The following is an 18125-nucleotide window of genomic DNA, read 5'->3' as shown; positions in this document are numbered from 1 at the left end:
TCATTTCTACATTATTACATGGCTACTGGTTTCGTTGAGAGTTGCTTGCTTAGCAGAAATGCATTCTTCTTTTTGCTTTGTTTCCTGTGGGCTAAAACTTCTTAAAAAAGTCCTACATATTTTAAGCCTTTCTCAAACCCATTTAATCCAATTCTGTGTCACGGCCTAATCTGGTAGCATTGGGTGCAAACTCCAAACTAACCCTGAATGGAGCAGCACTATATCACAGGGCCCAGCCATGCACACTGATATCTGGTCAATGTGGTGACCACGAGAACAAAATCTATTAAGTTAATGTTAATGGTAAATTTACCTTAGCGTTGCTTAATGTGAATAGAATGTAGGTTTCACATAGTTAATAGGAGATTGTGCTATAGCTAACAAGTTAATGGAGTGTTCGTAATGTTCTGTCATATTTCCGTATTTAGACATTAGGATGCCTTCAGATTGTAGTTAGACAGCCAGAAAGAAACCTACACTGTTAGAAAGAAAAGAAAGGCATTTAAGGGCATATTGTTTTCTGACTATTATATTACATAAGAAATGTAACTTAGACACTTAAGCCTTGTGATAAGGCGCTATATATGTGCCCGACCCAACACAGACTGACAGCGGAGGCACATTAAAATAAACCAAAAAGGATTTTATTTTCTTCTTCATTTGGGGGCCACGTCTTCCCCGTGTCCCTCAACCACAACACAGTCCCGCAAAAGCACACCCAAAAACACAAACACCAAATAAACTCTTAAGTCCTCCACTCGACTCTGGCTCCTCAAGTAGTGGTTGCTGGCTGCTTTTTATAGGAAGTGCTCCAGGTGCGTGATTGCCGAGTTTCGGCTGCACTTCTGGGTGTGGCAAAAACACTGCCCATAAGGGCTCAGGAGCTCCAGCTGCAGCACCCCCTGGCAACGCCTGTAGGACCCAACAGGGCTGCGCCAAACTCCAACTCCCATGAAGCCCTGCAGGAGTCTGAGGTACCGCTGCAACCCAGGGGGGTTGCCGTCTAGCGTCCAGAGGGAGGTATTGAATAGCCCCTGGTTTCTCCCCCAGAACATATACTGAAGGGGCATCCCAGCTGGGCATGGGCCCCGGCGATCCGCCACAGCCTTAAACAGAACATCATGGACAAGAACCTTCATGTGTGTATTATCAACTTTCTTCTTTATTTTTTGCTTTGAATTTTTTAAAATAAAGAGACTTGGAATGTGGAGTGTTATTTGTTTGACAAGTCTGGAATGCTTGTATGACAAGTCTAACTTCTGGAATGCCTTTCTGGTAACTGCGTTTTGAGCTACTTGGAAACTCTCAACAAAAGCAGCTAGAGTGAGAGTTACTGGGGTGGTCCCTGAGGAGTCTAATTAATTCCAAGGACATGGAATCTAACTGGGATTTTCCTTCAAAGTAAATTTTAAAACCATGTTATAGTATAATAAAGCAGAGTGCAGGAAGCTCTTTTCAGGCGAGATTAAAAGGAAGCCCTCTGTGAGCTCTTTACCTTGCTGGATGGATGGTAAGAGTTCATCCAGGAAGGAAGGGGAGATCATCCATTCAGGAGGATGTGAGAAAGATGGTAGTGATGTTCATGTGGAATGAATAAAGAGGAGCAGGAATTAGAGCTTGACCGTGTTGGGCATATTCTCAATGATGATGAAGAGTGTGATGGCGATTACTTATTGCTGATACTGTAATATGGACAGCATTTGTTGAGAACAGTGAAAGGCTTGCCATGAATTTTCCCAGATTGTATTTCTTGTATTGTTGTTTCCCATGGCCCATAAAAATGGAAGTTAAAGTCAGCGGTCTCATTAGGCTCTTAGAGTTAAATGTTCCTGTTTATTGTTGTTTAGCAAATAAGTTTGTTATGAGATGAAGCTGTAGCAGTGCAACCACAAGGGCTTCAGTTCCCAGGAAGCAGCAGGAGTGTACAATGGGAGGAGAAGGCCTTGACCAGAACTCACTTTAAATGCAATCAAGCGTTGCTCACACAATGTCCAAGTATGTATATGTCAGAAAAAGTGAAAAAAGCAGTTAATCCTCACTATCACATGCCAACCAGGATGCAACACATTGCCTATAAATGTTATTTGTGACTGGCTAATTTATTGCAATTCAGAGCAAAGTACTTTGGTGTTAACATAATAATAATGAAACATTTTGAGACCCCAGTGTCATTCATTTATTTTTGTTCAGCTACTGCACAACACTATTTCTAACTGAGTCTTAATGTGGCAGATTGCTTAACACGACTTTATTAATGGGCTTGTGCTCATACCCCGTGGTAATCACAGGTCCCATCGTCTGAATACTGAAATGTTAATCTGATATTACAGAATATACAATAAATTAGGTATCGAGATAGTTATTAGTTATGATACACATATCTCAGGCATATGAATCATATTATATATGAGTACCGTTTTGTCTTGGTGGAGTTCTATATTACTCTACTTTCCCCTTTTGCATTCTTTAATATGTAGCCTTTGTCAGAATGCCTCAAATCGCATACACTTAGCACTTTTTATAAGATATTGTTCTTTATAACTTCTCCCCACCTTCCTTCCTACATCTATAACCTCAGGTAATTACATAGAGTAAAAGACAAGCAGGAGTTAAGTTACAATTTAAACAATGTATCATTGCTAATATTCATAAATAATAACAATAAGCAAAGTACAAGTGAACACTGGCAACCATACAACCTGATAAATGCTGATGTGTAGTTTCAGGCGGCACACAGACTTGTTTGTTACTTTAAATGTCTCTAGTTAAGGCATCATTTGTGGTCAGCTTTCTTCAGAACAGGCCGCATGCCTGTCTCAATATGGCTGCCGAGTTGTACTCCTCAGTATGATCTTCTTTTCAGTCCATGGTGTGTGAGATGTTCCTTCATCGTGGTGTGTGTGTGGGTTAAAGCAAACAAATTTATACATTTGTGCAACAGAATGGCCTCTAATTCAAACCAATCCCCAACAGCCATACGTCAGTCCAATGGGGGTACACAGTACCTTTCACACCTGCCCCCAAAACCATTTGCTAAGCTGATGCTTACCAGCTAATTAATTTGGCTTTCCTGTGGGGGTTGATTAAGAGAGTCCTGCAGACTGGTTTTAGGCACTTCCACTGACCCTCACTAAACTGAATCAGTCCTAAGGTGGGATGGCGGGGGGGAGGGGGGTGGTTAATTAAACATCAAACCATTGCTGTTCTTATCAATGATGTAACACTAATATTACATTGCTTTGTCTAAGTTACAAATAAAGACATACAAAATATTTATCAACTTGTATGCAAAAGTTCACTCCACAACAAATACCCAGTCTGTAAGCAAAAGCCAAACCAGCATAACACTGAAAGGCCACTTTTTGTGACTGCACCCACTTACCCACTTTAACGCTGCACCAACCTTTTTCCCCTGACCTTCAACTCCCACCGGCATCTGCACAGTAAGAACTGAAGTCATCTCATTAGCACAGCCACAAGTTAATTCCAATAATATACAGCAACACTGCATAACTTAACTAGACTGATAATTTCACTTTCCCATTTTTACAAGTGACAGGAGATGCCTCCAAAATCCATACGAACTGTTCCCAGCTTGAACACTGTTAGCATCACATTCTGATTTAGAGGATTCATTCTCAATCCTTGCCACTCAAACATTTGGCCCCGCCCTGTCAGCTACCACTCAAACATTTGGCCCGCCCTGTCAGCTGCCACTCAAACATTCAGTCCTGCCCAACTTGTTCCCCAGACACTCATCTAAACCTGCCTGTAAATTATTCTTGAGTAATTTATAAAGTCCTGCCACTTCACACATCAGTTTCTCAAAGCTTTGTTTAGCCTCAAAATGTACAAAATATTTATTTCTGGTTTCAAAATGAAATATTTATATTTTTTGACTGGCTTTGTGGAAGTATAATGTAGAGAAAAGCCAAGCAAAATGACACCTTTCATTGGCTAACTAAAAAGATTACAATATGCAAGCTTTTGAGGCAACTCAGGCCCCTTCTTCAGGCAAGATGTAATTAATTTTTAGATTACATCTTGCCTGAAAAAGGGGCCTGAGTTGCCTCGAATGCTTGCATATTGTAATATTTTTAGTTAGCCAATGAAAGGTGTCATTTTGCTTTGGCTTTTCTCTACATTCATAATGGCTAACACAGTACAACACCCTAGTACTATGGAAGTATAATGAAATGGTTTGTTGGGTCTGGAGACCCCCCCACCTCCATTTTCCCAGTAAAATGTTCACAAAAAATAAAGCAATTATGGCACAAAGTTTACCCATAACTGTCACACACAATGGCTTTTGGAAACTTCTGCCACTTTGGCTTTTGGACCCATAACATGCTGGTGCCTTTCATGATGAATGTACACTACATCTGCCTTCAAAGCTGGACTGTCCTGATACCCAGGGTCCTTATGTCAATCAATAGGTAAGAAAAAAAAAATGGGAGACAACTTCAGTCACAGCCGGGAATGCTGGAATCATAACACAAAGCTAGGTTTACATAATTTGGCAGCTGTGTCAATGCAGGTTAAGATGATAGACTGAAAGCCACAGGCCTTGTGGGTTTGTTGTCTTCACTAACGTACTCGATGACCCCAAGTGAGTCCCTTACCCTTACTGAGCTCCAGCTACAGAAAAATATTTACCTGAAACACACTGTTGTATTGTACAGTATTATTGTCATGCTTTGGAATGAAGTTCACTGTGTAAGAGGTAATATAAAATTAAGCTGAAGAGAATGACATAAGGGGCACCTTGAATCTGGCCAAAAATAAGCAAATAGTAGATGTGATATTAGAAACTGATGAGTACCTGGAAAGCCTGCAGCATGCGTCATACAACATGGCTTGCTTTTATATCTTGTTTTCTATCCTCTGACATTTTTACAGTATTTTAGCATTTATTATCCTGAGCCCCAGTGCTCACTTTAAATTTAGATGGTCTTTTATTTCTTGATTTGTGCTTGATCTACCCAGTAGCAGGATAGAGTTAAATCACAATACAGCGCTCAGTAGGCTTGTCATGAACAATTAATGAAAGAAGTAAAAGAAACACAATAGCACAGTCTTCTGTCTAAATATCAAAGAGATCACTTACCTGGTACTTCTTTTTTGTCTTCTTGCTTGTTGGTTTGCGCCTCCACTGTCTTCACTGAATGAGTAGAACAACATGCTAAATCAAACAAAATACAACTTAGTGAAAAGATTTCTTATAAACATAAAACTGAATTCAAGTTTTAATGATCAATACATTTTTGAAAATGATAGGACATACAGTAGCTGCTCTTGGTGGTACAGGGTGGCGCAGTGACATGGTGGTTGGCACTTATGCCTCACTGACCTGGCATCCTGGGTTTGCATTAAGTGCCCAGTTACCATCCATGTGGAATTTCTGATTTTTCTCTCATGTCTTTATGTTTCCCCCCCCCCCAAACTCATGCACACTGGTTTAAGTGGTGATTGTAAATTGGCCCCCTGTGAGTTGGTGTGTGTGTTGGTGTGTGAGAGACAGCTCGTACCCACATCCAGGGTTGGGACCTGCTTTCCCTGTGATGCTGCAGGAATTGGCTCTAGCCTTTAGAAACCCTGGACTGGATTAATGTGGTTTGAAAAATTTTAGTAGTTTAAAACAGGAACAAAGTCACGAAGTCCATATGATAAGAAGTTAGATAACATCCACAAGCTTTGTTACTTCCATGTAAATGGAAATTGGGTGACTGGGTCAAAAATTCACTATCAAGTTAAATTCAAATTAGGTGCAAATCTGAATCTACAATGTTCAAATTATGAAGAAAAATTAATTGTATCATGGTGTTTGCATGTAAAATTGGAATTGATTTTTACATCTGAAAATTACAGTTTTCATTGGAAAACTAGTCATGTTTTGCATTGTGTAGTGCTCCTGGCAAAGACAGAACATTTTAGAGCAAGAAAATTCTGAGATATCCGCCTTAAATGCTGAGACCTGTGTACAACGATAACTTCCAGAAAAAATTTGCATTATGTACAGCGAAATTAAGTTGAGTTCTTGTAACATAAACAAGTTTTTTGAACGTGACTATCCTATATTTCCATAAAGATCTGCCCATGTTGTTTCATTGTGGTCCAAGCACAGTTGAAAAGAAAGTTAAAATCTTTTAGTAGATTGATTTTTTTTAATACTATGCTGCAGGGAGAGTCATGTACTGAGCAAACAGTATTTTTAAAAATGTTATTAATTTTTTTGCATGGTGTTTTTTAAGACACAATTTGTCAAAGATATTAAAAACCTAGGCTTGCCCTGCTTACCTTGAGAGTTGGGTTTTGCCTTCAGTATGTAGAACATGATGATTAAAACTATAGCGATGGCCATGATGAAGATGGTGGACATTGCGATGATAAGAGCAGTAGCCAGGTGTCCTTGTCCAGCTAGATCTGCTAAACAGACAGACAGGCCATTAGAGGAGGGTTTCTTGTACAGACGCTCATTATGGCTCCTTAAAAGGAATGGAAACAATCGAGTCAATTTTTTAAGGAGAGACCCAAGTGTCAATGGGAGCAGTGCATACAGGTGCTGGTCATAAAATTAGAATATCATGACAAAGTTGATTTATTTCAGTAATTCCATTCAAAAAGTGAAACTTGTATATTAGATTCATTCATTACACACAGACTGATGTATTTCAAATGTTTATTTCTTTAAATGTTGATGATTATAACTGACAACTAATGAAAGTCCCAAATTCAGTATCTCGCAAAATTAGAATATCAATTAAGACCAATGCAAAAAAAGGATTTTTAGAAATGTTGGCCAACTCAAAGGTATGAACATGAAAAGTATGAGCATGTACAGCACTCAATATTTAGTTGGGGCTCCTTTGGCTTGGATTACTGCAGCAATGCAGTGTGGCATGGAGTCGATCAGTCTGTGGTACTGCTCAGGTGTTATGAGAGCCCATGTTGCTCTGATAGTGGCCTTCAGCTCTTCTGAATTGTTGAGTCTGGCATATTGCATCTTCCTCTTCACAATACCCCATAGATTTTCTATGGGGTTAAGGTCAGGCCAATCAAGAACAGGGATACCAAGGTCCTTAAACCAGGTACTGGTAGCTTTGGCACTGTGTGCAGGTGCCAGGTCCTGTTGGAAAATGAAATCTGCATCTCCATAAAGTTCGTCAGCAGCAGGAAGCATGAAGTGCTCTAAAACTTCCTGGTAGATGGCTGCATTGACCTTGGACCTCAGAAAACACAATGGACCAACACCAGCAGATGACATGGCACCCCAAACCATCACTGACTGTGGAAACTTTACACTGGACCTCACGCAACGTGGATTCTGTGCCTCTCCTCTCTTCCTCCAGACTCTGGGACCTTGATTTCCAAAGGAAATGCAAAATTTACTTTCATCAGAGAACATAACTTTGGACCACTCAGCAGCAGTCCAAAGGCGAGACGCTTCTGACGCTGTCTCTTGTTCAAGAGTGGCTTGACACAAGGAATGCAACAGCTGAAACCCATGTCTTGCATACGTCTGTGCGTGGTGGTTCTTGAAGCACTGACTCCAGCTGCAGTCCACTCTTTGTGAATGGGTTTTGTTTCACAATCCTCTCCAGGGTGCGGTTATCCCTATTGCTTGTACACTTTTTTCTACCACATCTTGTCCTTCCCTTCACCTCTCTATTAATGTTCTTGGACACAGAGCTCTGTGAACAGCCAGCCTCTTTAGCAATGACCTTTTGTGTCTTGCCCTCCTTGTGCAAGGTGTCAATGGTTGTCTTTTGGACAACTGTCAAGTCAGCAGTCTTCCCCATGATTGTGTAGCCTACAGAACTCGACTGAGAGACCATTTAAAGGCTTTTGCAGGTGTTTTGAGTTAATTAGCTGATTAGAGTGTGGCACCAGGTGTCTTCAATATTGAACCTTTTCACAATATTCTAATTTTCCGAGATACTGAATTTGGGACTTTCATTAGTTGTCAGTTATAATCATCAACATTAAAAGAAATAAACATTTGAAATACATCAGTCTGTGTGTAATGAATGAATCTAATATACAAGTTTCACTTTTTGAATGGAATTACTGAAATAAATCAACTTTGTCATTATATTCTAATTTTATGACCAGCACCTGTATATTCATGTCAAACTGAAAGGTGTTGTCATAAATTTAGATTTGTCAGTTTGCTATGAACAATGTTAATTAAAAGCAATTCACAATTATTCAAAGAAGGTTAGAGCAAAATAATAGAAAAATTGTAATTTCTGGTTTCTTCATAAGTCAAAAACTATAGCCTGATATTTAAAGGTGATGGACCAATGATATCTTATGTTTGAAGCTTATGCTAAAGCTTGTGTGAATTCTTGAAAAGATGAAATTGTCCCTTAATACCATTTCCATCGCATTAACTATTTTCAGAAATCAGGGACTTTTTGTGAGAAAAATATTAAATAATCTGTCCTCTTAAAAATGCCTTCAGAGTTTCCCAGAGTATACCTGCTGAGACCTCGGATGATGCATTTGCCTCAAGAGAATAATCAGTTTGCTTGGGTATGAATTCTGTACAGTTCTCATCAGTTAATGACAGAGGGTTAAGATGCCAGCTATGCGATGAGTGTGTAGGACGCAATAATTTAAGCTCCATGATCAGAGAGGAATAGTCAGAGATAACGATAGCTTCGTACATACTTGATTTGGTAGTGGGCAAAAAATTATTGTCTATGAGGAAATAATCAGTTCTTATGTAACAATGATGTATGAGTGAGAAGAAGGAATATGCTCTTAGGTTAGGATTTAAGAATCTTCATAGGTGGTCATATAAGTTATGATTCATTACAATTTGTGTAATTATCTTTGTAGTATTAGATGTTATCACCATTGTATCTGAGGATCTATCCAGATTTGGATTTAAAACACAATTAATGTTTCTGGTCATTGAAATTTTGTGAGTGTTCACATTTGGGATAAATGCAAATACATTTTGGAAGAAAGCTCTATTATCCGTGTTAGGTGCATAGATATTAATTAAAATAAATTTAGTATTAGATAAATTGCCCATCACCATGACATATCGCCCTTTAGAATCAGATATTGTATCTGACACTACAAATGGGATAGTTCTGTGTATTAAGATTCCCACACCCCTGGTTTTGTTTGTATAGTCAGAGTGAAGCATTTGGCCAGACCACTCTCACTGCAACCGAAACTGGTCTGAAACTAGGGGGTGGAGAGAAAGAGAAAGAGAGCAATGCTATTTTTGTTTTATCCCTTATTCCCCAATAACCGTTAGTGACAACATAAACATCACATTTCATAGCTGTATCACTTGGCAAAAGCATGAAATCTATGTCAAAGCTATCGTATATACAATATACTACCTAAACCCAAGACTACAAAATGTCACAAAAGGTTCAGAAGAAATTTTTCCATGACCAAATAGTGAACTTTGTGAGCTGGAATGTCAAGGGTCTCAATCATGAATTAAAGAGAAAGAGAGTACTTTTGCACTTAACAAGCCTACATACCAAAATAGTATTTTTACTGGAGACTCACTTATTAAGCAATCAGGTCACTTGTAGTTCATGGTACTTTTTTAAGTTTCTACTCCAGGGTTTTCATTCAACTAGGAACAGTTGTGGTTGGGGATCAAGCGATGAATTGGGCTGACTGGTTGAACACAAGCACTGGCGTACTCTTACAAACATGTTAGTAGTCTAAACTTTGGGAGTTATCAATGAAGATGGAGTGCTGCATTTTGCAATGCATCATTCTTCACAACACCTCCTAGGTGTGCCACACCATGCACCACATCGAAGTATGCCACATTTCACACTGCCTTTTTTGAATGTCACATATTTTGCATAAAGGTTACAGTGCCTGTTGTATGGTGGGAGCGCAACACATGAAAGTGGCCAAGGACCACAAGTGGCTCAGAGCCAACATCATATAGGAGTTCATAGGTTCCTGAAAACAAAGTCTCTGCCATAGAAAAACACCTTATGTCAGTCTGTTTGTAATTATGTGAAAGTGCCATGGCCATTTGATAACAATGACATAGTTAGCACTCTCTTAGGTGCATGTTCCTGGTTCCAAACAGAATCCATCTTTTGAAGACATTTCTTAGTAATTTTGGTCCATTCTGTTAATTTCTGCAAAATCTTTGGTCACATGTTTATGTGATGAAACTCCATTCTGTCTGATCAATGAGGTGTTTTGTTGGATTCACGTGTGTTGCAATAATAATATCATATAGTCAACATTAATAATTGTAAGTCATTTATTAGTGATTAAGGCCAACAATGATAGTTTGTGGTATACACAATGTTTACACTTCCATTGCTAATGATGACATTCTTGCAGTTCAATGGAATATCTAGGACAGTACCAAACCCTCTTGTCTTTTATTAAATATTTAATTTTCCAGGTACCCTTTATACATTTCATTGTGTTTTTAATTTTAAATACTGCTGCTTACAACTTGCATGGTTTTTGAAAGTGTCATATATCATCATGTTGTTGTTTTTTTCTCTGCTTAAGAACTGCATCTTGGCAGCATCTTACCCCATGAATGATGAGCACCATTTTGACATACTGTTCAGTCCTACCACAAAATGTTAAAATTACCCTGACTACAAAAGCATCTGGTTTGGATTAAAAGCTGTGATGGAAATGGAAATTTGGGTGGAAAGTTTTGTACACACTGCAGAATATTTTATCTTGCATAGGAGGATATCCTGAGAAGACTGGGAGTGAGGCTAGGAATCTGTCCTAGATGGGATGCCAGCCCATTACAGAGTAGACATTTAAACACAGAATGGTCTAATCTACCCACATGAGCACGGGGGGAGCATGCAAACTCCAAAAAGAGGACACCTTAGCTCCAGCACAGACACTGAGTATTAGAAACACTACTTGCTATTTCACAATAATATTCATATTGTAACGCTACAGATAAATGGCTATTTTTGTAAAGGTAGCATACTTGCCATGGTGAACATACCATAAACAAATACTCAGAAACACTCAAAGTACATGAATTTAGCTAAAACAAATAAAGTAAACTTCTTATTATTAATTAAAAATCAACACAGAGATAATTTCTACTTCATAAATGCAATAGAACCTCGTTATTTTGTGGGATTTAAGTCTGTGAACCTGTGTGAACCATAAAAAAAAACTATTTTTAATATTCACTGGCTGCTATTGTATCCAGGACTGAATGCAAACCTTCTTTGCTATCCTGTAAAGCTTTAAATGGCCCTACTCCTGACACTCTGACACCATTTCTAATCTACTGCTTCCCAAATAACCTATGCTACATGGATGATGGAGGCTTTAGTTCTTTGGCACCCCAACCTCCATAAAGTTATTAGATCTGCTGACTTCATTAACTCTTTTAAAGATCAACTTAAATGTCATCTGTTCAGGAGGTCATTGACTTTCATTTACTTTAAAACCTCACTTCAGCTGTTTTATACTCACGAGTACACTGCTCTGTCACCACTCAGAACTTGTGACCATAGATAGGCTAATTAACAAGGGAAGATCTTCCATTAGGACTGCTGCTTCTCCACTGGTGAGGTCATTTGGGGACAAAGTTTAAAGGCCACTTGTACAACTGCCAGCTGCAGAACCAAGCCATGGTGAAGCAACTCATCTCTTCCTTGGCCTGGGAGTGTCTGGGAATTCTCCAGGGAGAGTTGCTGTTTTGCCTAAGTCAGTGTGTCGGAGTAAACAGCCAGTGCAATTTTCTACAATGTGGTGTGCTCGGCTGGTAATATAATTTCAAGAGAGGCCCACCGAATCAACACGCTAATGAAGAAAGCAATCACAGTTATACGAAACACACTAGACCCCCTGGAGGTCATAGCAAAGGAGAATATTAAAGCAAAATGGAGTACTATAATGAACAATGCTGCACATCCTCTCTCTGACACACTAACACTGAGGACCTTCAGGCAAGGAATCATTCAGCAGAAGTGTGTCAAGAAATGCAATTGGGGTCCTTTGTGCCATATAAGGCCTCACTGAAACTAGGACTGTCAAGTCAGAATTTTCCTTTCTTTTTTAGTTTTGTTTTCTTTTTAGTCATTTTGGAGTGTTTTCATTAAAAAATTAGCCATCAGCAGTGTGTCTGTCTGCGGGGAGAGTGTCCTTTGTCGAGAGGTTTACTTACCTCGGCAGTGACATTCATGTCTATGGTGACTCTTCCTATGAAGTCAGTAGACGGATTGGGAGAGCATGTGGCGCTCCCAATATCTTTGCGAAAAGATGAAGGTCCAAGTCTTTTGAGTCTGGTGCTTCCTGTTTTGCTATATGGTTGTAAGACATGGACGCTATCCAGTGACCAGAGATGAAGACTGGACTCCTTCAATACTGTGTCTCTTTGGAGAATCCTTACGTATCGCTGGTTTGACTTTGTGTCGAATGAGCAGTTGCTCATGGTGTCCTGAATGAGGCACATTACCTGCATTGTGAGGTAGCATCAGTTACGGTACTGCAACCATGTGGTGTGATTCCCGAGGGTGATCCAGCTCACAGGATCCTCATTGTTGAGGACCTGAGTGGCTGGACCAAGCCAAGGGGATACCCATGTAACACCTGCCTGTGGTACATAGAGGGTCATTTCTGAAAGGTGGGAGTGGACCATGTGTCTGCCAACCAGAATCTTGAGCTATTTCATCATGGGGTGGGTGTGGCAATACACTGTACCAGTGCGTGCTCCCCAACCTGACCTGGGGTGTGTTCAGACCATATTTTGAACATATCAAAATATGCTGGAGTATGTGAATTTCCCCTTGGGATTAATAAAGTATCTATCTATCTATCTATCTATCTATCTATCTATCTATCTATCTATCTATCTATCTATCTATCTATCTATCTATCTATCTATCTATCTATCTATCTATCTATCTATCTGAACGATTCAAAAACCGAGGTCATTGTTTTTAGTCCCGACCGCAAACAGACCCTACCCCTTGACCTCGACTTTCTTCCCATTCCAGTAACTTTGTCTGTTTCCAATCTTGGAATCAAAATGGATATGGTCCTGAAAATGGATGCTCAAGTCAACAGCACAGTAAAATCCTGCTTTTTCCATCTCAGGCGAATTGCCAAACTCAAACCAATTCTGCCTTACCACCTCCTGGAATCAGTAATCCATGCATTCATTACGTCCCGGCTCGACTATTCTAATTCCTGCCTATATGGTATTAGTAAAGCCACTCTTTCGAGACTCCAATTGGTTCAAAATGCGGCTGCAAGACTTTTAACTGGAAGCAGCAGAAGCCAACACATTACACCGATTTTAAAAACCCTACACTGGCTGCCGGTTAGCTTCAGAATTGATTTTAAGATACTCCTCTTAACCTATAAGGCACTAAATGGTCTAGCCCCTGCCTACTTGAGTGTCTTGCTCCATCTTCACAATCCCCCTTGTGTTCTTAGATCCGCAGATCAGCTGCTCCTAACCGTTCCCAAGGCACATTTTAAAGCTCGTGGTGAAAGGGCTTTTTCTGTCTGTGCACCCAAGCTCTGGAACTCCTTACCTTTAGTGGTTAGGCAAGCCGCTTCAGTCACCACATTCAAATCACACCTAAAAACGCACTTCTTCACATTGGCTTTTAATTCTTAACCTGTCTTATTCCCACTTGCTTTTTGCTATTTCTCTGTTTTATTGGGTCCCCTGACCTGTTTTTTAATGTCTCTGTTTTAATTCTCTCTTAATGTTTGTTTTTAATATTTTGCTTTTAGTCTTGCTTGTTTTAACTGTACAGCGCTTCGGTCAGTTGTAATGCTGTGTTTTTAAGCGCTTAACAAATAAAAATGGTATGGTATGGTATAATTATTATCTTGCCCTCTTTCTCAGTTCACTGTCTTCGCTCAGGAAGTTGATGAAGGCATTGTGTATCTTAAACCCTGTTTTTTATTTATTGTCTTAAAACAGTGGGTTGGTTTTGTTTACCTTTGCTGTCCCAGACTTTTGTACTTCTATTTATGTTGCTTTCTATTTTCAACTGAGAGGTAACTTATAAATAAATTTCATTATTTTATAGCACCACTCTTTCACAGTGGTTTCAAATTTAGTCCTTGAAAGACACCAGTGCCTGAAAGTTTTTATTCATACCAATCAGTGTGTCATTGTTAGTTTTGACTGATTTTATTGTTTATTTATCTGAATAGAAAAGGTTCTAAGAAATTCATGAATATTTGTAGTCTTTCCCAAAACTTTAATTTAAAGATCTGCATTCCCAACTCAAGGTTTTGCAGCACAGGACCAGATTTAGGAGTTGTAAGTGGACGCACAAGGTTAGACTTTATTTATTGTTTTTGCTGTGCTAAATGCAGCAGTCAGAAAATTAATTGGGGATGAATCATAACCCAAGTAACAAGCAGCGAGAAATAACAGAGAAGTCAAAAAACAAATAACCACGTCTCAATATGTGTAACAAAAATTGTAGTGAAGTAGAAAGGGTAAAAAAATTCAACTCAATTTAACTGCACACACAAGAATGTAAACATTAATCTTAATCCATCCATCCATTTTCTAACCCGCTGAATCTGAACACAGCCAACCCCAATCCAATCCCAGCCAACACAGGGCGCAAGGTAGGGAACCAATCCCGGGCAGGGCACCAACCCACCACAGGACACACCCACACCAAGCACACACTAGGGCCAATTTAGAATCGCCAATCGACCTAACCTTCATGTCTTTGGACTGTGGGAGGAAACCGGAGTACCCAGAGGAAACCCACGCAGACACGGGGAGAACATGCAAACTCCATGCAGGGAGGACCCAGGAAGCGAACCCAGGTCTCCTAACTGCGAGGCAGCAGCGCTACCACTGCACCACCGTGCCGCCCCCATTAATCTTAATTCATAGTCAAAAAGCAGAACCGGAATTCATTAACCAAAATTTATTTTTAAAAGAACAAAGGAATAATAATTTTAAGGTATGATTTGAACCCAATTAAGGAGAACCAGAAAGCATACACCACAACTTTTATACCTTTAACCCATGTATGTTACGTGCCACACACTTTTGGTTGACTTTGACTAGCAACAGCACATTAACCATCAACCCTCAAAATGAAGGATCCAATAAGAAAAACCAAATGGTGTCACAGGAGATCATTACTCATTTTTGAAATCGTTAATAACACATCAAGTAAAAAAATATTCTTTGACCTCTAAAAATTCTAAAAAGAAGTCAAAATAATTTTTTGAAGTCAAGGAAAATTGATAAAATTTGAAACAAAAGCCTGATCATGGCAGGAGTGGGTGGTCAGAGTGTAGGTCAACCTTTGAGAAAATTGCTTCTTGAAAAGTAATGTATGTGCCACATAACACTCATTTGGGCAACGTCCCTTCAGCATATACTTCTGTGGTCCCATAAGGTTATAACAGAGTTCAGAAATCCTGATCGGTGAGTGGGATGTAGCAGACATAGCCAACGCGACGGCTTCCCGTATGCATCTTTGTGTATCTCATATCTCTTGCCAGTACTGTACTGCAATTTCTATTATTATTTTAATGTGAAGTTCCCTACTTACAAATAAAATGTTTACCATTTAACAGAGTATGCTTTGACTAGGAGGCAGCAGCACCCAATCTTGCATATCGCGTGTCTCTGGAGTGTTGTAGTGTTATCTTTCTGTATTTAGTCAAAACAGGTACACTACAGTATCCCATATAGCTTTGCCAATATTTACATAACACCCTATTTCACAGAATGTATCATGGACGTTAAGCAGTGCCTACCAGTAGTTATTTTACTATTATAATTTATCACCAATATTATAATGATCAGTTTCCAAATGAAATATCATACAACTAAGCATTTGGTGAGCATCATGAAGAATTGACTTCTTACCTTTATGGGCATGGGAGAAGATGGTTGTCGTGCTTGTAGAAGAAGAACTGGTGGAGCTCCCTGAACTGCTGGCAGTTGTTCCCATACCTGCAAACCAAAGGGAAACAGAATGGTAAAAAAATGATCTAGATGAGAGTCTGAACAAAAGTCTGATAACTGCAGTGCACTGTGTCAAGAGTTTCAGATAAGATAATATAAAATAGTGATACCACACGGTTGTTAATCCTTTTAATCGCTTGCAGTTTTGTGTGCTCCAAGAGGCTAGAAAAGACCTTGCTACTGCTAGTCTCTAATTTATTTAACTTGCTTGTTTTAACAACGGGTAGAGATGAGTGAAACAATTTGGATGTGAATAAATTTGCAGTACATGTCTGTGTTTTACTGTGACTTAATGCGTACAGAGTTTTCTAATGGAGAAAACAGCAATATGCATGATGGTGTGAAAAAAACAACACAATGCACTACTCCATGCTGATGTGCACAAGAATCAAAAATTGAATTGACTTTGCTGGTGTTGTCATGAATTGCATGCTCTGTACAGCTGCAGAAAAAAAAACCACATAAACACGAAAAAGTAAATAAGGTTTTACGGAATAGTAGTGCTTGTTTTATAGCGAACAAAACAAAACAAAACAAAACAAAACAAAAAAAACTTTAATAACCCATAACACTCTTTACTGAGATTTGTGTTGTGCAGTTATTAAGTGAATTTTAGTGTTAGTTTTGCGAAGTTGTATATAAGTTGAAACACTTGTTTCGCTCATCTCTATAAATGGGGCAACTTACAAGTATTGTAACGACCTGCAGATAAAAAAGATAGCTGCAAGGACACACCAGTAATTGTCAAGGATCACTTTATTGCAGGACTTGCTGTGGATGTTAATTCACTGCTACGATTATCCTATTGTATGGCCTTGGGAGACACCACTGCAAGTGTTCGAGGTCTTTGGGCGTCCAGGTCTGTTCAGCTAAGCAGTCATGCAGTCTCCTCATCAACAGATGTTCTTCAAGGGCACTTTGCATGTCACTCATCTGTCAAAGCTCCGCCCCCTGTCAGCTGCTGCCATGACCTCACTTGTGTGCTTTCCTCCTGAGTCCAGCGTGACAGTGTGAAATAAACATGTTGGAGTGATCAGTGCTTCATGCCCAAGAATTACAAAGCTTGTTGCTACATTAGATACTATTACTGCATTCCATTTGCCACATTCCATTTATAACATGTTCACAGACAGAAACTGGACAATATGGTGTTATGTGGCTAATTTAATTTGACACAAATAAGTGGAATTGCTAATAAACAGTATAATACTACAGCTTTCAATAAAGTTTGCAGTGTATGCCCACACTTTGGATTGATGCCATAATCTGAAGTTGGACAAACTTGAACTTGACAGACCAGGCCCGAGTTTCCGAGTAGACATTCAAGTTGAAAATTCCAAATAGGAATCTGTAGTATTAGAGTGTTGTACCGTGTTAGCCATTATGAATGTAGAGAAAAGCCAAGCAAAATGACACCTTTTATTGGCTAACTAAAAAGATTACAATATGCAACTCAGGCCCCTTCTTCAGGCAAGATGTAATACAGAGACTGGAGTTCCCTATGTTTATATACACACTCTAGGACAAGAAACAACATTGATAAATCTTTTAATTGAAAAATTTTAAATGTAAAAAATTAATAGATTCATTCAGGCTAGGGTTAATTTAACAAGAGAGAAAAGAACAAAAGAATGATCTTGACAATACATTGTTCTATTCTCTCTTGTTAAATTAACCCTAGCCTGAATGAATCTATTAATTTTTTACATTTAAAATTTCTCATTTAAAGATTTACCAATGTTGTTTCTTGTCCTAGAATGTGTATATAAACATAGGGAACTCCAGTCTCTGTATTACATCTTGCCTGAAGAAGGGGCCTGAGTTGCCTCGAAAGCTTGCATATTGTAATCTTTTTAGTTAGCCAATAAAAGGGGTCATTTTGCTTGGCTTTTCTCTAAATAGGAATCTGGAAATTCTGACTTTCCAGTTCAAATGGAATGCACCACTAGTCCCATTGACAGGAATGGAATGTTCACACATGACCTCCAAGTAGGAGAACATTTTGCAAGATTTGGACATTATAAATGACTTGGATAGGAATATAAGTAATAAGCTGGTTAAGTTTGCAGATGATCCCAAAACAGGTGGATTGGCAGTTAATCTCAAATCCATCAAATCATTACAGAGAGAATTGGATAGCATACAGGATTTGTTAAATTTGTGG

At 39.0% G+C, this 18125-nt stretch overlaps 1 protein-coding gene across 2 annotated transcripts in view; it reads right to left on the bottom strand.

Moving 5' to 3' along the window:
* edar (ectodysplasin A receptor) overlaps positions 1-18125 on the bottom strand; it is a 169126-nt gene that overhangs the window by 43236 nt on the left and 107765 nt on the right. The window contains exons 5-7 of one of the 2 annotated variants that reach the window (XM_028800897.2): positions 15863-15949; positions 6298-6426; positions 5108-5182 (exon numbers count right to left, since the gene is read on the bottom strand). In XM_028800897.2, coding sequence (XP_028656730.1) covers positions 5108-5182; positions 6298-6426; positions 15863-15949 — 291 coding nt within the window. The remainder of the gene's footprint in view (positions 1-5107; positions 5183-6297; positions 6427-15862; positions 15950-18125) is intronic. The other variant, XM_028800898.2, reaches the window with a different exon arrangement.

Source organism: Erpetoichthys calabaricus, chromosome 4 (assembly GCF_900747795.2).
Source record: "Erpetoichthys calabaricus chromosome 4, fErpCal1.3, whole genome shotgun sequence".
NCBI classification, from domain to species: Eukaryota; Metazoa; Chordata; class Cladistia; order Polypteriformes; family Polypteridae; genus Erpetoichthys; species Erpetoichthys calabaricus.
This window is presented reverse-complemented; position numbering and strand designations above follow the sequence as displayed.